We start from the raw sequence: 22,518 nt of genomic DNA, 5'->3' as shown, positions 1-22,518 counted from the left end.
ACAAGTTGCCACATGTGTTTTTTCTGAGATTGATAATCCAATCCACAATTTCTCTAATTCCATTTTAGTATTGTTCTCCCACATATGCCTCGGTCATCCAGTTCTCTCTTCTGTTTGTTTTTTCCAACCAAAACTGTGTACATGTTCCTCATCTCCCTGATGCACATTACATACCACATCTATCTCATCCTCCTAATATTCGGAGAACAGTACGTATGGAGCTGGTCATTATCAATTTTTCTCCTGTCACTAAATCCCTCCTAGGTCCAGATATTAAAAGTACATAACTGTCTTTCTATGATATTCTTACCAGTCACTCCGTTGTGGGTTCAAGTTTAGTCAGGGGATATTCGGGAGTACATATTGGTTAACGACCTCCTTATCATGCATACGTTTAACAGTGTGACATTCATGAGGTGCAGGACATGTATCAATACCCTAAAATATGATAATAAGACTCGGCAAAGATAAACATAAATGTACCCACAATAGACATAAAAATATTATGTTTGCTGTTTGGACGTTCTTTCAGACAATTCATTACAGTTCAAAATTTTACTTATATTTCAATATACTGAAATTCACCACGTTTACCAACTGCTTTTGTTACCTAACAAGAAATGAATGATGTTTGGCAGGAATATGTCTGTGTCTCCTTGACCACAAAGTATGTGGATAGAGAATCATTTCCCCTCAAGAATGCACAACCACAAGGTAACCATTAACACTATAGATGGTTTTCTCTTTCATGATAGTATCTAATAAAATATTCAGTTATGAATAAATACTACCAGAGTAGACATCGATCAGTCTTTACACTTCTTCTTCTTCTTCTTGTATGGCTCTCCGGTCCGAATTCGGTCTATGGCCTCCTCAATTCTGCTCTTTACACTATAACAGGTAATTAATCAATTGTGCATATAACATATATTTAATTTATTTTGGTCACAGATCATAACACAAGCCTGCAAATTATATGTGGCATATTTGTTATTTAATAGCATGATGTAAAATTCTGAGGTTATGTGTGCCAAGTTCTAATTAGGTAATAATCAGTACAAAGAAAAGCGATAAACTGAAATGAACCCCAGAACAGCAAAATGTTATATATTTAGTTCCCACTCTCTTTGCCATATAGACTGCATAATTTAAATGAAAAATACATCTCGAGTTATTTGCTAAACTGGTCACAAATATATATGTCTGTGTTGACATTTCGATTCCTGGTTGCTGACTGGCAAACTGGGATTTGATTAAGGGTAGGTACAGGCATTTTTGACGTAAATACGTCTATATGGAAGGGTCAGTGTCATTCCGCAAAAAAGTGTTACGAAAAAGTGTAACGAAAAAGTGACAGGAAAATGTGTAAGATGGTTACGTAGGAAATATCAACAATTTGTAAATATGGACTGACAACAATGGTCAGCTTGCATGCATTGTTATGTTACCTAGGAAATGTCATCTGTTTATGCAGCATTGTTGTGTTTCATTACTGCCGTCAACAATCCGCTTTCATTATTGCGGAGAGAGCTGAGCTGTGAATCGGTTGTAGAAGAAGTGCATCGTATATTATATAATTTTGTGCTGGTAAAAACGTTTTACAATGTCACAGGTACTTATCTTATATAAGAATTATTAAGAAATCTATTGTTGCATCATACTATGTACAAGATGTACACAATTTTTGATGATTGTAAGAGATTTATTTTGAGTCATTTGAGAAATTATACAAAGATGTTTTCAGTTATGGCCACTGAAGATCCTAATACAATGCCGATAATATTGACAGGAGATTTTAACATTGATTTAAAGAAGGAGGAAAATCAAAGCTTTGTCACATTTATGGAGGAAACATTTGGCTTAATGTTGATGTCAAATCCTTAATGTAGTACTACTAGATCAAAGTCTTGTATAGATATGGTGTTTGCACGAGATGTTGATACTCTAAAATGTACAAATTTTATAAGAATTTGACGTATATACGTCTATACAGTAAGGAGTTTATATAATGGCTTTATTCTAAATATTTTCTTTATACACGCTTTACAATTGATTAAAGTTTGAGTAAGACAATACTGCCTACCTTGAATTAGTTACGCTTAAGATGGGTCTGTGGTAGCTGAAATATGTTATAATATTTGTACATTTTAGAGAATACAGGGCAAAGCGCCCTTTGGAAATGTAGCAAAGTTCAGATATTTGGGAGCAACAGTAACAAATCAAAATGTGTGTGCAGATAAAATTAAAAAGTATCTTAGAGAAGTAGGATAAGGTGGTATGGATTGGATTGATCTGGTTCAGGCTTCCCAGGAAGGACGTGGCTCCATGGAGTAAGTAAGATTGTGTACAGAGTGTAGCGTGATAAATGTCACATTTCCATTATATACAAAACCCATATGCACAATTCAGAGATGCGTTACAAAGTCTTGACATTTCGGAATTTATTTGGCTTGTAAGGATAATGTATGAAGTGGTGTAGTTCTGCATTGACACTTTAAATTACAAGAAACTGAAATGTCTGAATATGCTACAATTTTGCCTGTTATTCTGCATGACTGTCAAACAGTGTTTGTGTGATCAAAGAAATAAGACAGACTGAGGATGTCCAAGGACCATGTTCAAATATAGATTAGAATATCCTTGGACCTAAGCGTGGTAGAGCAGCATAAGTCCTGAGGAAATTGCTTGAGGAATTTACGTGTTTTGTTCAATCATTCTGTTATGTTTTTAGTGTGAATAATTATCTTAATATTATGGAGATGATTACGTCTAGAATGAAGTGGCTAGGGCAAGTAGTATGTATGGGAGAATTAAAAAATTCTGATGAAATGTCTGTTGGAAAGATTTAGACGATGAACCCACGAGGAAGATGTGGGTGTAGATGGAAATATATTAACGCTTATATAAAATAGTCTGTGTGAATGTGGAGTGGACTGATCTATTCAGAACTTGAGCCTTTACTGTTTAATCGTCTTTGCAGTTATAATTTTTTGGGGTTGTAGGCACTAAATATTAAATTTCATTACAATTTATCTACTCACAAAAGAATGAAATTTGTGTAAAATGCATACTATATATTTGTAAACACTAAATAACAAATGCAGTGAAGATCCTTGCACTGATATCAAGGATACTGTTCATTGATAGCAAAATTGAAGCTTTGTTACCGAAGGATGTAGATGCAATGATAGGATATTCAGTGAATTTTAATACGCTGATATTTACGCCTCTTCCCCCATTCACGACTCTTACATTAGAGGAGACGTAAATGTTATTCTGTAGCTCTTCGTTTATTTGATTTGGAATACTTAAAGTTTTAAAATACTTTCTCGCAAACATAGGAAGTTGCAAATAAACTATATATGCACATATCCTTTTGTAGAACTGAAGGAAATTATTTAAGGATTGCAAAGTTTATAAATCTCCAAAAGAGAGGGTGATGCGAATATTCAAAAAAAAAATTCTCGTATTGTAAATCCTATTAGCTATATTTGAAATTTCTGTCAAAGCGGCAAATTTAGTTTAATATTCTGCTTCATTAAAGGATACAGAGTCTTCCGCCTCACTTAAAATTACAAGACTTAATGTAGATCTTTCCACAAATAACAATACTGTGACACATAAGCGTAAATGTTATTTTCTCCTGGTTGTAGGTTCAGGTCCAAAAGAATAGGATTGAGTATACGAAAAGTATAATTCAAATCTTGGAGGCAGCACTACAAGAGGAAATTTCAGCAAATGAGTTTTTCGTAAGTTTGGGGCCTTTACTGGCTAGGACACCTTGCTATTAGAAAAATGGTTTACAACCCTTAACACAAAAGGAATAAACTTTTTATTAATTGCACTGCTGTTTTAGGAGTGACCATTGTCAGGTGAATGCAAATTTATTGTTGTATTTATTATTGAGACAGTTTGTCTAGCAGAAGCTGTGAGGTATTCAAATTCTCCCTTTCCGTTGTTAATGCATTCTTCAAGCTTAACATATTTCGCACTGCCGCTACAACACAGCGGCCAAGTATAAAGAAATGGTCAATTCTGTCTACTAATTTTTTTCAAGGTCGCATGGCGATAAAGTGAAACAGCCGTGGCTGTTGACTGCCTCAAACTTGTGTTTGTTAAAATTTCCATAGAAACATAAATCATAAAGTGCAGCTCATGGACCTGATTTTGTCAGGGTGGTTTTTAGATACAGAGTGAATTGGGGTTCAAATCCTGTACAAGACATGCATATTTTTGTGTGTTTCTGTAGTACAGGTCAGCCAACTTATATGCTTATTGACATAATTCTACCATTGCATTGATTATGCCATGATTTATTCCTTCATTCAGAAGAATACACGAGAATACAGGCACTGTGATGTGCGTGGTAACAGAGGGCAATATTCTAAAGGATAGAATTGACAGTTTTTTTCCTTGCGCTTTTTGCAAAGTATGCATGAATGTTAATTTAATTTAGTATTTGCCCATATAACTGGCCTCATTTATAAATGCTTAGAACAAGGGGAAAATATATAGTTGTCTCATAATGCATTTTATGTAGAATACTACTCATACGTGAGAGCTGGTTAGTTCTGGCCTTGTTCAGTGAGAGTTTGACTTTATATTTAAACATTGTCTTTTAAACTCAGGCCTGTTCTTATCAGCTTATCTGATACGTACTTTGTCACAGGGTCTGGATCTTAAACTGTTTTAAAGCTTATTGAAGTACATTGGCTTTGTTGTAATCCCAGAACAGAAATAAGAATTTATTGTATAATTAATATACGTTGGCTCCACCGCCACGGTGGTCTAGCGGTTAGACCGCTGGCCTTGTAATCTTGGGGTGTCGGGTTCGATTCCCGGCGGTGCCCGAATTTATAACTTGTGTTGGGCAAGGCCGTGGTCTAGGCAACACGGAGTTTTCCTCCGTGGCATCCCAACAATTACTCCATTCACACACAGAAGAAGGCAATGGCAAACCACTTCTGGATCATCTGCCAAGAACGTATATGAACAGGTCCCAGTCCGAGAAAAGGATGGAAGGATCCTGTTCATATGGACCTGTCGTCAGACAGAACACTAAATAATAATAATAATAATAATACTAATGAGTAGCACCACTTCTCCCAGGCCTGCATTCCTCTGTGGTGCAGATATTTCCCCCTGACAACTGTGTCACTGGTGTTATTTGCATATGTCACATTCTGGCAAGAACTCCGTTCTTATGTGATCAGTATATTTCCTAATTTCTTCATTGCTTAGAACAGAAGATAAATGATATGGTATTCTTTACACATAGTGAAATAATGCCACCCATCACAGTTCTGGGTTATGTTTAAAATATTTATCTGTTCTAGGTGCGTATGATAGATGTGTATAAGAAGCTAATAGAAATGCAGGAAGAAATCATTGCTGGCTTAAAAAAGATAACTGAAATTGGCTGTCCATAGTTGAATGATCAATCCCTGTTCATGTATGAAGTTGGTAAACACTTAAATGAAAAAGGTAATGAAAGGGAAATTGTACATTGGATCAGAGAATAATGTGAACGAAGCAGAACACAGTATGAAGATACTGATGATGATAATGTTCCATGTTACTCATGTATGATTTGGGAGATGGGCATGAATCAAGAAGTGGCAATATGGATTCTGATGCGTAATGTAATAAGTATTATTTCCATTGAAACAGCAAATTTATTATACGCTGTCATTGAAGGTTACCGTCGTTTTAGAGGTGATCGCTTTCTCCATCGTCAGGGCTAACTGGCAGTGCTTTACGAAAAAGTAGAAACCATTACCACTTCAGGTCTGGAGATACAGACCATGTTTCTGTGGAATATCTCCATGGTTCAAGGTTATGGTTTTGTGCTTCTTAAAAAATAATAAGCGTCACCACATCTGCTCTGGTGGCTTCTGCCGATGACTATACATGCTACTGAAATACAGAAAAGCATCATCATGTTGTTTACATGCTTCATACAAGGCAAAAAGCTATTTTGTTAATCTTTCTGTTATTATAAATAAGAATTTTTACGAGGACACTCGTATATTTGACTTCAGTAGTGAAAGGATGTTTCTTATGTTTTCAAAACCCCGAAGGGACTTTGTGGACACACTGTATTCTCTTAATATATCATGTACACAGAGACAGGAGGACAACAGGTCATAGAGCAGGTGCCCTGACATACTGAATTTGGTTTATAAGATAGTGTAATTGTGTCATATTGTGAATATTCTAACAATTATTTATTTTAATCCGTCTTATCACAATATTTAAAATTTCTTATAATTAAGATAATAAAATATCATTGATGTTCCATATCGACTGATCGATTTACATTTTGGAACATCTTTTACACAACATGTTTCAGTTTTTATAAAACCATCATCAGGTGTAAATTATTTACGAACTTAAAACTCAAATATGATTCCATTTGGTGATGTTTCATGCCATTTGTTTTTCAATTTTGGGCGAGGTGTTGTCTTTTCTTAATTTTATCAGATGTACATATCGGTCTTAGATGTAGGAGTGATTGTTCCGATATGTCCAAAAGTACTACTGTCATCGTATAGGCGTGGGTCAATAAAATTAAGAAAAGACAACACCTCGCCCAAAATTGAAAAACAAATGGCATGAAACATCACCAAATGGAATCATATTTGAGTTTTAAGTTCGTAACACCTGATGATGGTTTTATAAAAACTGAAACATGTTGTGTAAAAGATGTTCCAAAATGTAAATCGATCAATCGATATGGAACATCAATGATATTTTATTATCTTAATTATAAGAAATTTTAAATATTGTGATAAGACGGATTAAAATAAATAATTGTTTCAATTTGGTTTAGCTGACCCCGAGGTGGCCTCCTGAATATACTCAGTGGAGTAACACCAGTACATCATTCACCCGGATTCAAGGCTCCACTATTTTGGTTGTATTGCTTTTTTCACTGGCAAACACCCTAGTAGAAGGAGGTGGCAGCCTCCAGCACAACTGGGAGTCAGCTGAGAAAAGGATTAAATTAAATGAATTTATAAAAATGTGAAGAATGTACTCATGGAAGTCCACGCAAGACCTTTAGGAAGACAGACTGGGGGTCAACAAGACTAGACAGAGTCAAACGGGGTATTACTGGCTGCACATGAGGAGTGATATCAGGAGAATATGCCAAGAGTGATACACTCCCGCAGGAAGCTGGGTCATCAGACCCAGGACCCAGAAACTGATGCATCCCGGTACATAGGGACACCATTCCAGACGGTCAACATTGACACTGTACGACTCCACCTGGACAGCAAAAAAGACAAATTACAGAATCAATATTACTTAATCACGGTTCCTCACTAACAGCTAAAACAGACTTCTTATCCTTATACAGTTCATCAAACTGGAGAACTGGTCTTGGTACAGAAATTCATACTGCATTTAGTACTACCAGTAACATTGCCAGGCAAATGAAGCCACATAAACATCAAACCAATCTTTAAGAACTATCACATTTACCAACTAGTTTGCCAAGATTGCCCAAAAAGTACTTGGGCCAAACTGGGCATATTCTCAAACAATTTCACAGTGAATATAACTTGCATAAAAACTGAATTGAAATATTCTAAGCATACTCCTGATACTGGACACTCCTATGGCTCTGCTCAAAACATAAGAAACATCCTGTCACTACTGAAGTCAAATAGCTCAAATTGTTTGCGTGCCACAAGTTTTCAAAACCCCGAAGGGACTTTGTGGACACACTGTACTATTCATAGTGATCAATATTGTCTACTGATAAATAAGTGAATTTAAGATGGATGTGAATATTTTGAAGAACCCAAAATATAAAAGTAAGGCATTTCCCTCAAATGGTGCCATGAAGTATGTTCTGCTGCAAACAGAAAGCTGAATACATGTAATTAAGGAATTAACTGAAACAGTACAATTTGTCAAGATATTCCATGCCAAACATGCAATAAAATTATTAACCATTGAGGCATTAGTTATTTACATTTAAATATACTGAGATTTACCATGTCTACCAACTGCTGAGTGATGATGTTTCGTCTGAATATGTCAGTGTGTATAATTGACCGCAAGGTAACCATTAAGACTATAGGTGGTTTTCACTTTCATGATGGAACCTAATAAGTGTTCAGTTATGAATAAATGCAACTGGGGTAGGCATCAAAGCAACAACAGGTAACTAAACAATTGTGCATGTGAAATATGTTTAATTTATTTTGGTCACAGATCATAACACAAGCCTGCAAATTATGTGTGACACATTTGTTATATAATAGCATGATGTAAAATTTTGAGGTTATGTGTGCCAAGTTTTAATATGGTAATAATCAGTACTCATAAAAACGATACACTGTAATGAACCTTAGAACTGCAAAATTTTATATATATAGTTACCACTATCCTTGCCACATAGACTGCAGAATTTAAAGCAAAAATACATCTCAAGTTGTTTCCTAAAAGGCTTGCATAATAAAATGGTCACAAATGTATGTTTGTGTTGACATTCCAATTCCTTAATATTATCAATGAATAAAGATGGTCAACTGGGATTTGATTAGAGGTTAGGTATAGGAATTGCCATCTCTTCTAATAAACAGTGAAAAAATAAAGGAACGTCAATAATTTTCTTCTGACAATTACTGAAAGCTTAAATTTAAATCAAGCAGGGACAGAAGATGCTGTTTCATTTTTAAAAGCTACATTTCTGTAAAATTACCTGGCCTTAATATTCCAACCCCTGGAACTGAGATGAAAAGTAATACAGTCCTTCAAATCAAAAAACCCATCAGGTTATGATGAAATAAGAAGTAAAATTTTGAAAGCTTGTTCAGCGTTAATTAGTTGTCCATTAACCCACATTTGTAATCATTCACTGTATACAGGCATTTTCCCGGACCGCCTTAAAAATACCAGTAGTACGACCGCTGTAAAAGAAAGATGCCAACACTAGTGTGATATACTACAGGCGAATTTTACTTTTAACTACTTTTTCCTAAAGTACTTGAGACGATTATGTTCAGTAGATTAAGGCATCATATGCATACTAACAACATATTGGTCCCAGAACAATTTGGCTTCAGGAAAGGTGTATCCACTGAAGATGCAGTATTCAAACTAACACACAATGTGCTAAAAACTATTAAACAAAAAATGCAATTTGGAGGAATTTTCTGTGATTTAGCGAATGCTTTTGAATGTAAATCATGAAATTTTGTTGGATAAATTACATTTTTATGGCATTCAAGGAATAGCAGCGCAATGGTTCAGATCCTATCTAACAGATAGAAAACAAAAGGTCGAAGTAAAATCACCTAAAACAATCAGAATTTTTTCTCAAACTGGGGAACAATAAAACATGAAGCTCCCAAAGGGTCAATTTTAGGGCCCTTGCATTTTATAATATACATAAATGACCTTCCTCCAACAATAAATACTTTAACAGAACCCATAATATTTGCTGATGACACAAGTGTCATAATTTCTAATAAAAATTTTGATGATTTCTGTTCAACATCAAACATAGTTCTGTCTCATATGAGTAAATGGTTTACTGCTAACAAGCTGGCCCTAAATCTAGATAAAATGAATATAATAAAATTTATAACAAATAACTCACCACAATGTGCTTTAAGTATTGGTTATAATGGGAAGTATATACAAGAGTCAATAAACACAAAATTCTTGGGTTTGCAAATTGATAATCCCCTAAATTGGACAAATCAAATTGTTAAACTGATACCTAACTTAAGTGGAGCATGTAACGCAGTTAGATCTCTGTTGTGTATCAGCAACACTGACACTGACTCTATAATGAAGTGTGGAACAAATTTGGGGGTAATTAATCAAACAGCAAAAATATTTTCATTTTACAAAAGAAAATTATTAGATTATTGGCTGGTGTAAAACCTAGAAATTCATGTAGAAGTCTATTTAAGAGATTAGAGAACTTATCTCTTCCTTGTGAATGCATATTCTCAATAATGAACTTTATTGTAAATAACCAAGAAATTTTCCAAACTAATTCTGCTGTACACAGTGTCAACACAAGGAATAAAAATCAACTTTGTAGACAAGTTGCCAACCTCTCATGCTTTCAGAAGAGTGCATATTATGCAGGAATCAAAATTTTCAACAGTCTACCATCAAATCTCACAAGTCTTGTAAATAAGAAGGAGCAATTTAAGGTAGCATTAAAAAGATACTTAATTACACACTCCTTTTACGTTGTTTACAAATAAGTGATAAATTTTCTTCTGTGTGTAATGGGTAGATTTATTTGTAACTTATCATTTCTCTAGGTGAATACTTTGTTTTGTATTATGTGAAATTTATATAATAGTACGAATTGTACTTTATAATATGTATTGTATTATTATCATTATGACTTTTTCCACATCCTATTGTCGTCTGTCTTATGGAACCATATGTATGTATGTTCTTTTAAGATCTGACGTCCACATATACTCCAGTGTAGTATGTCCTCCATCCCTGGCAATGAAATATGCAGAATATACACTCCATCATAACCTCAAATTCTTCTTGCATACATTTTATGTTTCCACAGATTTTCACATCTTGCAATATATACATTTTTAAAGTAATTTGGATTTAAAGATTGTTCCTTTGTAAAATTATATTTGGGATATGTGAAATATGGAAACATTTGGTAATCATACACTCTGAAAAATGGCAAATGAAAGCTATAAGGTAGTGCTTAAATAACTTAATTCAATTAATTAAATTCTAGATGGTGCCTTGTTTAATTCTTTTATCACATGTAAGGAATGATTTTAGTGCAGACGAATATTTTACTTCCTGTTTGTTTCAGTATGTATAAGATTAGTACTTTTAATACTGCAAAGACAATACAGGAACAGTAATATTTCTCTTACCACACATTACTGTAGTTAGAGTTTGCCATGGGCTTAAAACATGCTGTATGCGTTTGGGAAATGGCAAGCCTACCGTTGAGAAATACGCGGTCATTCAACTGGTCATAAAATTTCCCACCTATGTGGGAAAATCAGTACTCCCGAAGACTTTAATTCTACATGCATATAGTTGGCCATGTATGGTTGGGGTGCCCTCGTACCACCGCAAGCCGCGTCTTCAAATTGCGGATAGAGGGACGGCCTCCAGGTATGGAGGTCAGCTGCGAATATATTGAATAAGCAGTCGTGGACAGCCGTTGAGGGGTGGTCCTCCAGCTTGGGGGTTGGGCGTAAGGCAAACAACCTTTCGCCGTAAAAAGAGAGTTGCTACGAACACTTTAACTAAGCCTCGGACCAGGACGGACTCTTTGGCACGACCATGGCAATTAAAAAAGGATATGAGGTTTGGGAGATAGAAATTGAAGGAGACTGGATTTTGTTGGCCCAGGACAGGGTCCGGTGGACGGCTTTGGTTAATTCGGTGATGAACCTTTGGGTTCGGTAAGCCATCTAGTCAGTTATGCATATAGTAGGCCGTGGTTGATCTAGCTGTTATTATTTGGAGTCCATTGTTGTAGGAGAAACAAGTATTGTTGCATTACAATAGAAATGTGTTATAACAATCCATTGTTTCCAATAAACAGTTCCTATTTGCATAGCCATAGGAACGTGTTGTATTAGTGAGGACATACTTTTGTTCTAAACATGTTCGGAAATGCAGATTTTGGTAAGTAGAATAGTGAATATTTAAAATCATTATAATATGTTTGAGTGCAACCATGTTCTGTAAACGCTTATGAGAATGTGATTGTGTATGGAAAATTACTTGTTAAGTATCAGATTTCCATCAGTTCCGAACCTATAAACAGAAGTCGGAAATGCGTTTCAAATTTTCATTTTCGGAATTTATCTTGTAAGGACAAAGTAAAAGTGATTTAGTTCTACGTTGCCAATATAAATTACTAAATTGCTATAATGGCTTCAAATAGCTGTGACCATGGCAATTGAAAAGGGATATGAGATTTGGGAGATAGGAGTTGAAGGAGACTGGATTTTGTTGGCCCAGGACAGGGTCCGGTGGACGGCTTTGGTTAATTCGGTGATGAACCTTCGGGTTCAGTAAGCCATCTAGTCAGTTATGCATATAGTAGGCTCTGGTTGTTCTAACTGTCATTATTTGGAGTCCATTGTTGTCGGGAAACAAGTATTATTGCATTACCATAGAAATGTGTTATAACAATCCATTGTTTCCAATAAACAGTTACTATTTGCATTGCCATAGAAACGTGTTGTATTAGTGAGGACATACTTTTGTTGTAAACATTTTCGGAAATGCAGATTTTGGTAAGTAGAATAGTGAATATTTAAAATCATTATAATATGTTTGAGTGCAACCATATTCTGTAAACGCTTATGAGAATGTGATTGTGTATGGAAAATTACTTGTTAAGTATCAGATTTCCATCAGTTCCGAACCTATGAACAGAAGTCGGAAATGCGTTTCAAATTTTCATTTTCGGAATTTATCTTGTAAGGACAAAGTAAAAGTGATTTAGTTCTACGTTGCCAATATAAATTACTAAATTGCTATAATGGCTTCAAATTGCTGTGAGTTTCAATTTTAGAGAACTATGTGGTCAATTAATATGATTCGTGTAATTTGTTGTATCTCGGGATAATACAAACAACGTTTGGAGGTGGCAAATTCCGTTTGCGTCATACTGCAACTATGTTGCCAGTAACAAAATCCAGACACCCGTAAAGATTTAAAAATCCAATACCACAATTTTACCTCTTGTTATGCATTGGGTTTGAATCACTGTCTCTGTGGTTAAGAAAATAAGATAGACTGGTGATGCCCAAGGACATTCAGATGTAGAGGAGAATATTCTTGGACTTTGGCGTGATAAAGCAGCTGAAGTATTGACGAATTTGCAAGTTAAAATAAAGAATGGAAATTTTTTGAGGAGATTACTATCCATTTTCCAAGGAGGACCACAATAACAGGCGAGCTTAAGTATTGCAATCAATGGTGTAATATTTTCTGTTGCAGCTGTCTCGTTTCTAAGGTGCCCGAAGGCCGTTATAGTTGACAAGATCGCCTTCCAGATAAAGTGTCTGGAGCAAGCATGCACTGCGGTCCTACCGAGCTATTTCTGTCCTGTTAGTGTGGTTTGGTTCTCGGCTCTGATATTGTTTGGATTATACGTTTACAAGGTAAGTACGAGGTAAATATTTCTGATCGAATTTGTGGGTTGGTAGGAGAGCACAGAGTAGTAGTCCAGTCAGCAGTACTTTCATTGGTCCAGGTTTTTAGTTGGCACGACTGGAAGGAGAGAGAATTATGCAATTTTGTTCGGAGAAACTTTGAAAGCGGCAGCTTAGTGCACAGAAGTAATGTAGGTTAATGCTTAAATAAGAATAAATACGAAACGCGATGTGAAGTTAACTTCTATGACACCTGAAGATTTATTGACGTGTTTTGACTATCATAAGGTAGGTAACCTAACGTTCGGCTAAATAACTCAGGAATATTATAGGAGGGCACATGCCCCAATAACCCAGAAGACAGTCATCGTAATTCTCGTCAGTGTGAGTGCCATAAATTGTGAGGTATTTCGTGGTTTTCTTAAGTGTCTTCAGTCATGTGCTGTGATAGTATCGTTAATTAGCTGATGATTGTTTTTTTCCAATTCATCATTTGGCACTATGTAGTTTTATGCACATAAAACATTGTCTGAGTGCATATTCATAGATATTTATGTTGTAATACGTTATTTGTGGACATATGTTCTGAACGGCTTCTCTGGCGAAGGTAGAATCTGTCTACTATAAATTAATCTGAGTGATCTGGGCTGACGTATGTTGACCAATGTATGTATTTCCTTTACTTTGCATAATGTATAGGCCTATGCACATATATAATTTTCTTGAACTAATGCAGATGTGTATATTACAGTCTTTTTCCTCCGTGAAAGAAGAACAAAATTAATTATTCCATGTAAAATCTTTGTGGCATTACTAAATAGATACCAAATATTGTCAAAGTTAATTCTCTCACGACAGAATGAGATGAATAGAGCAATGTACAAATGGTAGTGTTTTTTTAACGTAAATACGTCTATACGGAAGGGTCATTCGGCAAAAAAGTGTAACTAAAAAGTGACAGGAAAATGTGTAAGATCCGATAACAATGGTTCCCTAGGGAACGTCATCTGTTTACTCGGCATTGTTGTTACCAAGGAAACGTAAAACGTGTAAGATCCGTATCAACAAATAAACAACAATGGTTACCTAGGAAACGTCAAGGAAATATTTAGAATAAAGCCAGTATATAAACTCCTTACCGTATAGACGTATTTACAGTACTTGCTTCGGCACCGTGGTTCCACTGACAATTTTTTGCGTATATTTCCGCCCATAACAGTGACACACAATTGTAAATGTTATTTTCTCTTGGTGCCAGATTCTCATACCAGACCTGAAAGCTTTCTGTATTGGAATGGTAGACGACACTAAAGAAGTAGTAGGGAAACTCAACAATGAAAATCCAGCAAATAATGAAGTGGTAAGTGGAGCCTTTACTGTGTAATTGTCTTTGCAGTTATAATTTTTGGGGTAGTAGCCACTAAATACTAAATTTCATTACAATTTATCCACTCACAAAAGAATCAAATTTGTGTAAAATGCATACTATATATTTGTAAACACTAAATAACAAATGCAATGAAGATCCTTGCACTGATATCAAGGATACTGTTCATTGATAGCAAAATTGAAGCTTTGTTACCGAAGGATGTAGATGCAATGATAGGATATTCAGTGAATTTTAATATAAGTTTATTCATCTTGTAAATGTTATTCTTGGTACTTGTGGGTTTATCGGGACACATCGCTTTAAAAATACATTAGGTTAGCTTAGGTTAGGTTAGGTTACGTTAGGTTAATGTGTGTGGATAAATGCCATATACTTGAAATTTATTATATTTTATTTCAATAAATGACAAATTATTATAAACCAAATTTAGTTTCATAGTCTTCGGTCTCACTTAAAGTTACAAAGTGCCAAGTACAAGACTTAATGTTGATCTTTCCACAAATAACAATTTTACGACACAGAAGCATAAATGTTATTTTCTCTTCGCTCCAGATTGCTGTATCAGGCCTCAGAGGTGTGTACGGTTCAACAGCTGCGGTCATAAAAACCTGTCTTCAAAGGGTGAAATTGGTAAGTGTGGATCCCTTACTGGTTGGAATATCTTCACTATTATCACCTTTTGGTTTGTTCATTCTGAATATTGAATTTCAGGAAGGTTATTTCACTCACAACAGAATCAGATGCCTAGAGAAATTTGTAAATGCAGTTATACAGTGTGTCCACAAAGTTCCTTGGGCGTTTTGAAAAATTGTGGCACGCGAACAATTTGAGCTAGCCACATGCGGTTTGCGGCAGATTACAGTGAAACTCTGGAAGTTTTTTACTGACCTCAGTAGGCCTCGATGCGGGCTCCCTTGGTAGCACGGAGAACGTCCAGACGATATTCGAGCTCTTGCCATGTTCTGTGGAGCATGTCCGCTGGAATAGTCGAGATCGCATTCCTGATAGGGGCCTTCAGGTCATCAAGTATGTTAACTGGTGTTCGGAACACATTGTTCTTGACATAACCCCACAGGAAAAAAATCCAGTGGTGTTATGTCTGCTGATCCATCTTCCTGGAAATGTCCTGTCTAGGTACGCGCGTACCTGCAGACCCCAATGAGGTGGATCACCATCTTCCAGAGTTTTACTGTATTCTGCCCGCAAACCGCATGTGGCTAGCTCAATTTGTTTGCGCGCCACAATTTTTCAAAACCCCGAAGGATTTTTGTAAGTTCTGTGAATGCAAAATTTGGCAAAATCTTCCCAGCAATGACAGAGTAGTGTGACATGTGTAAATAAGATTTTCTCTTGTCGACACTTTCTTATACGAGTCTTGAACGCCCTATGCACACCGGTTGTGGCAATAAAAGCTTGTCTTCAAACAGTGCCCTGGAGACCTAGTAAGTGACGAGCCCTTACTGGCTGTAACATTTACACTGTCATAATTTTTGGGGGTTTTGTATGGGCTAAATACCATATTTTATTAATGCTAATCCACTCACAACAGAGTGAGATGCGTGTAAATTACTTTACAATTTTGACGTAAATATGTCTATAAGGAAGGGTCATTCGGCAAAAAAGGAGAATGAAAGTGTAACCTGGTTACCTAGGAAACGTCGTGTTTACTCGGCATTGTTACCTAAGAAACGTTACATTACATTACTCGGCATTGTTGTTACCTAGGAAATGTCATCTGTTTACTCAGCATTGTTGTTACCTAGGAAACGTCATCTGTTTACTCGGCATTGTTGTTACTTATAAAACATTTCATTACCTTACCTTACCTTACATTACATTACATTTCATTACATTACTTTACATTAAATTCAGCTACCACAGACCCATCTTAAGCGTAACTAATCTTACTATAAAAATTTGTGATTTCGTCGTCGTCAACCAATTTGTCGTCAAAAAATGACGTCATCAACAATATCACATTATATTTGTTTACTCGGCATTGTTGTGGAACACAACAATGCCGAGTACAAGATAACAATGCCAAGTAAACAAATAACGCTTCACTACCAAGCCAGTCGCATTATCACTGCTCCAGAAGCAGCACGTCGCCACCGAACAACGACATAAAACTATTTAAGAAATTAAGAAAAGAGAAAGAAGACGTTATCAAGTATTTGAAACGTTATCAACAATTTGAAGTACCAACTCCAACAAGGTAAAGTGATACTCATTCGATATATTACGATTACGAAAACTATTATGAAAACTGACTTTATGATCGATTTTAAGACGAAGATTTGCAAGGGGGGTTCGTCAAGTGTTTTAACCCCCATTCCGGGGGGAGTTTAGTTTCTTACACAAGGGTTAAAACACTTGAATGAGACACTAAACTAACCCCCCCTGGGTGGGGGGGTTGGTCAGTTGTTTTCAACCCTCCGTTAGAGGGGGTTAGTTTAGTTTCTTACACAAGGTTGGTTGCGTTTTAAAAAAATTGACAACCCCCCCCCCCCCCCCCCCCCCCCCCCCCCGAGGCGCTCCGAAAGGAGCGTTCTGCTCTAGTTCAAGTTAAATAAGCAATGTCTTAATCAAACTTTACTCAATTGTAAAGCATGTATAAAGGAAATATTTAGAATAAAGCCAATATATAAACTTCCTTTCTGTATAGACGTATTTACGTCAAATTCTCTGGAACCATGGTTCCACTGAAAATTTTTTTCTAAGTACTGTAAATACGAAATTAAATGAAGATCTATCAACTAATGTCATAGTTTTCTATCAAAAATATATACATTTCATTTTCTTCTTGTGTTGACTGAAATTTACAAAGTACACGTTGTTTTGTTTTGACATGACCGTGTTTTAAAGAAAACTATACATTTTTATGTTTGATCCACAAGCCGCAAGCAGCCTGTGGGAAGTGCGTTCCAAGCCTCTGCCTTACTGGGTAGGATATCCTACCTGTCCTCTTCAGTATTGTAAGGATTAAAGTTGAAATTTTGTCAAATTTAATCCACTGACATCAGAATCAGTTTATGGAGGAATGTGTAAACAGCCTTTTATCTTTGTAGGTACTGTAAGAACAAAATTTAACGAAGATCTTTCTACAAATAACAGAGTACTGTGACGTGTGCGTAAATATTATTTTCTCTTTGTTCCAGATTGTTATTGAAGGCCCGAAAAGTTTATACAATTCAGTGGTTGAGACCATAGATTTCTGTCTTCGAAGAATGCCCTGGAGATCCAAGAGGGGAGATGTACCGGATGAGACGGCTGTAAGTGACGAACCCTTACTGGCTGTACCGTTTAAACTATCTTAATTTTTTGGGGTTGTAGCGACTAAATACCACATTTTGTTGATGTTAATTCACAGGCAACAGCGTCAGATGAATGTAAATTACCTTATAACTTTGAAAGTACTGTATATATGAAAATTAAACGAAGATCTGTCTATTAAATTTATTTTTTTCTTTTACTAGACTCCTGTCATGAATACTAAGACTGTGTCTCCAGATGAGCAAGGAGGGAGACCGGAAGAATTGGATCTGTCTCCAGAGGTGATGGTAAATGTGTAGTCCTTACTGCAACCGTCCTTCCACACTCTCGTCTCGATGTTTGTTTAGGTCACGGGTCAAACCCGGTGACGTGCCAGGGGCTCGTACAGTTGCAGCCTCGAATCATTTTAATAAAAGTTTAAATTTGATAATGGGCTGAGATTTAGGTCGGTGAGCATGGAACTCCGATTCCCAGGGAATATACGGGGGAAGGCAGTGGTGCGGTTGATGTTCTATGTAGGATGAGCAATCTCCGAGTAACAAAAGACACCACTGGAGATGTTCACTTTATTGTCTTTTGAGACTCTCTGAAGACCAGTTGCAATTAATACTAAGCAGCGCGTTGAATCGGCTGTTGTACGAAGAATCTGAAGTAAGTGGAGCACGTTCTGCACGACCTGGAGATCAAAAACTTGAGCGGCTAAGAGAGAGCCCATAAGGTGTATTCAAATTCAATTGGTCCGTCACAGTAAGGTGATGGTTGTAATGCAGTGGTCACCCAACATCTGAAAGGGTTCATTCTATGTCTGGGATGACTCAAGTGCACTCTGTTTACGTCTCGCTCCCTCCAGATGGAATATCGAGGAGGGAGACACATTCTTTCAATGTAATACATTTAACAAGTCCAAAATTAATAACTGAGTCAAATTTAGATGAAGTAAGGCATCTAATTACACCTTCTTCGTTTATATAAACCAGATCTACAGTTCAAAGTCTGGTTTGCCTTTCATCTCGAGGTTCGGCCCGTTCGGGAATCGAACTATGAACTTGGACTGGCACATTACCATGTAGAACATCTACACTGTTATGAGCTTTGGGATTGTAGGGTCTAAATACCAAATTTCATGAACGCTAAATCCATTTGACAACAAAATGAGATGCATAGTGCATCGTGTAATTTGCATTCCACAGCATATTGTGAATTCTAAATAAAATGGACGTCATTCCACCAGTAACAGAGTTCTGCGAGAGGTGAGCGTAAATTTTATTTTCTCCTGGTTGTAGGTCGAGTACCAACAGAAACAGCTCAAGGGTATGGAACATTTAGTTGAAGCCTTGGGGACGGCAGTACGAGAGGAAATTTTAGCAAATGAGCACTCGGTAAGTTTTGGGGCCCTTACTTTCTAGGACACCCTTGCTGTTATGAAAAATGGTTTATAACCTGTAACATATTAAGGTAAGATCACACCCTATGTCGTTTTCAACAAGATTGTCATATGCAAAGGAACGGGGAATTCTCAAGTGGTAATTTAGGAATTTGTCGCTGTGTGTAACGTGTAATTTTAACACAAAAGGAATAAACTTTTTATGAATTACGCTGCTCTTTTAGTAGTGAAAATTGTCAGGTGAATGCACATTTATTGTTGTATTTATTATTGAGACAGTTCGTCTAGCAGAAGCTGTGAGGTATTCAAATTATCCTTTTCCATTGTTAATGCATTCTTCTTATTTCCCACTGCCGCTACAACACAGCGGCCAAGTATAAAGAAATGGTCAATTCTGTCTACTAATTTTTTTCAAGGTCGCATGGCGATAAAGTGAAACAGCCGTGGCTGTTGACTGCCTCAAACTTGTGTTTGTCAAAATTTCCACAGAAACATAAATCATAAAGTGCAGCTCATGGACCTGATTTTGTCAGGGTGGTCTTAAATATAGGGTGAAGAATGCTGTTAGGGTTCGAGTCATTTATATATTTTTGTGCATGTTTCTTTGTCTCGTATGAATTTACTTACTTATTCGCTGAGATAATTCTGGAAATATGTTTTGGTTCTGCGACGACATACTCCTTCATCCAGAGAAGGATGTAGTGTCCGGGACCAAGGTCTGTAACCCTCGAGGAATGCGGAAACTGTGATGAGGATGGTAGCGAACGGAAGGAAATATTCCGAATCAAGGGATTGACCAAGTTTTTTGCATTTTTCACTAAGTCTTCATGTTAATTTTCTTCAGTTTTTTTTCCATATTACGAACCTGGTTTAGAAGTGCTTGTGCTTTGTGTATAGTATAACACTAAGATGTGAGAGCTATTTAGTCCTGGCCTCATGTAGTGGGAGTTTGACCCCATACTATTCTTATTTAAACATTCTCTGTTAAACTCAAACCTGTTCTTTTTTTTTTCTATTTCTCTCCGATCCGTATTCGGTCCTTGGCCTCCTCAATTATCCTCTTCCATTCGGTCCTCTGTTAAGTCTGTCCGTCCGAAGCTTTGATCGAGGTTTTGAAACGTCTTCCTTTTTATGGTGCAAGGTTGTTAGCCTGGAGGACCAGGGTACCTGTCTTAGTCTGACCTCTCCCCCTCGACCAATCTGGCTAGGGAGGCCCTACCAATAGCTCTTGGGGTCACTGAGGTACTCAAGCCCCACCACCACGACAAGGTGCAGGTACCATTAAGTGGGGCAAACCTGTTCTTATCAGCTTAATTTCTTATACATTTCCATCACAGAACCAGGAACTTAGACTGTTTTAAATCATATTAAATTTTATTAGGTTTTTTTTTTAATCCCAGAACAGAAATAAGAATTTATTCTGTGATAAATATACAGGTTGTCTTTTTTTTTTTTGTTCTACAAATGTTAATGAGTTTCACCCCTTCTCGTCGGAGGCCTGCATTCCTTTAGGGGCGGCTGCAACAAATTTTCCTGAGACAAATTTGATTTCACTATTGCTATTTGCGTATGTCAAGTTCTGGCAAGAACTTGGTCGTTATTTGATCAGTACGTTTCCTAAAATTATTCCGCCCATAACAGTTCTGGGTTATGTTTAAAATATTTCTCTGTTCTAGGATTGTATGCTGGACCACTATAAGCAATTAACGGGTCTACAGGAAGAAATTATCACTAGTATGAAAGAACTAAAATTATACATAGAATCAGAATAAGAATCACAGATTAAAATCAGGTGAGAAATACACAGAAGTGGAGTTCAGACAAACAGGGAAATAGTTTCTCAGATTAGAATACAGAAATAATTTAAGTATTTGCTAATGGGTGGAGCAGTATCATTCAACCACTGCCCCATATTCACTCATGTATCGTTTTCGAGATGAATAAATTGCCCACAGCGATAGTCATGAAAGAGGGCACCGGATTTGAGATCGCAAAGAAGGAAAAATGTGCAGTTCCACCGAACTAACCAACCTGGGCCAACAAAATCCAGTCTCCTTCAGCTCCGATCTCCCATAGATCCCGCCTGACATTATCCTCCCATCTACGTCTAGGTCTCCCCAGCGGTCAGTTTGATGAAGGTGTTAAGTAACGGCTGAAACGAGATTCCATTTGATAGGACTGTTACGGTATTGCATACACTTGGTGAAATAGTTCTGCGAACGACGACGCTGGATTAAATTTAAAATTTGTTACTGTTCTAGGTGAATTTCCCTATGCAGACATTAACGGAGGTCGAGGAAGAAGTGGATTCGTCTTGATTTTAGATCTTGCTGTCGCAGTAAGGATCCTGTCTGGGTTATTATGCTATGTAGCGTGGCAGGAGCTTACCAACATCTTAGAGGTCCTCGCTTTCTCCGTCGTCAGGCCGACTGGCAGCGCTTCTCAAATCATCGCTACCTCGGCTCTAGAGATACAGACGATGTCTCCGCAAGTATTCAGCTTAGGCATGTGAACGTGAACGTGAGGCCAGCAGTCAAGCTAGTCGGCTTTGGCTCTCTGGAGCTGTTATGCCACGGATTTAATTTTTTTTTTAACAAACACAAAGTAATGCTTCAATGGTTAACAATTTTATTGAATGCGTACATGTATAAGTTTAGTTAATCCGTTTGTGTAATATTATCCATTATTATTTCACTATTATTGTATATATTATCAGTGTTTGCCTGTTATTGGCTTCTTGCTGTTGGCAAACACGTAAATAAATTAATTGAATTGAATTACTTTGTGTTTGTTAAAAAAAAATTAAATCCGTGGCATAACAGCTCCAGAGAGCCAAAGCCGACTAGCTTGACTGCTGGCCTCACGTTCACATGCCTAAGCAGAGGTGAACGATCATCCGACCAGATATAGGATGACGTATGGTCAGCACGACGAACCCCCAGCCATTGCTGGTTTTCATGACCGGATTACGCTACCCATCGTAGCTCCCCAATTTCCTCACGATGCTGAGTTGGCACCGGTCGAAAATCTCATGAGAAATTTCTTTTCCCGAGACTCGAACCAGCGTGCATACCGTATCACCGGTCCGAAGCATGATGCCTCAGACCTTGTGGCTATGGCGCTGGACACTTTGTGTTTGTTACTCCCCATATATTTCCTTAAATGTGTATAAGAAATTAATCCAAATTCATTGACAATTGACGTTATTTTGGTGTATTTTATTTAAAACCAAATTCCAGACCTTATTTCATTTTCCTTTACAGGTGCTTTTGACATTTTAATCTAATTATACAAAGGGTCAAAGTGGTTCCCCTTTTTAATTTTTTTTAGAG

General features: G+C 36.8%; 1 protein-coding gene and 1 long non-coding RNA gene across 6 annotated transcripts; both read left to right on the top strand.

Annotated features, from left to right (window-relative positions):
* The first annotated feature begins 751 nt into the window (after window positions 1-751).
* LOC110829600 (uncharacterized) lies at window positions 752-22,392 on the top strand. 5 transcript variants are annotated; one of them, XM_087343372.1, is made up of 9 exons: window positions 752-900; window positions 12,985-13,148; window positions 14,398-14,499; window positions 15,082-15,159; window positions 17,688-17,801; window positions 18,006-18,089; window positions 19,086-19,181; window positions 20,863-20,978; window positions 21,448-22,392. In XM_087343372.1, the coding sequence occupies exons 1-8, from the start codon at window positions 777-779 to the stop codon at window positions 20,956-20,958; spliced, it is 858 nt and encodes a 285-aa protein (XP_087199498.1). In that variant the 5' UTR covers window positions 752-776; the 3' UTR covers window positions 20,959-20,978; window positions 21,448-22,392. The 5 variants fall into 5 exon arrangements, with proteins under 5 accessions (XP_087199498.1, XP_087199500.1, XP_087199499.1 ...); XM_087343374.1 differs by lacking the exon at window positions 752-900 and adding an exon at window positions 11,559-11,658; XM_087343373.1 differs by lacking the exon at window positions 752-900 and adding an exon at window positions 12,395-12,461.
* On the top strand, window positions 1,496-7,966 carry LOC147874794 (uncharacterized). The gene is made up of 3 exons (XR_015533754.1): window positions 1,496-1,612; window positions 3,654-3,749; window positions 5,337-7,966. It is a non-coding gene; the product is annotated as an uncharacterized LOC147874794 (long non-coding RNA).
* Window positions 22,393-22,518: the final 126 nt, after the last annotated feature.

This window comes from Zootermopsis nevadensis, unplaced genomic scaffold (assembly GCF_977971745.1).
Source record: "Zootermopsis nevadensis isolate Lab colony 2312 unplaced genomic scaffold, Znev_1.0 Znev_ptg000005l, whole genome shotgun sequence".
Classification (NCBI taxonomy): domain Eukaryota; kingdom Metazoa; phylum Arthropoda; class Insecta; order Blattodea; family Termopsidae; genus Zootermopsis; species Zootermopsis nevadensis.
The sequence above is the reverse complement of the archived record's forward strand: the minus strand, read 5'-3'. Positions and strand labels throughout refer to the sequence as shown.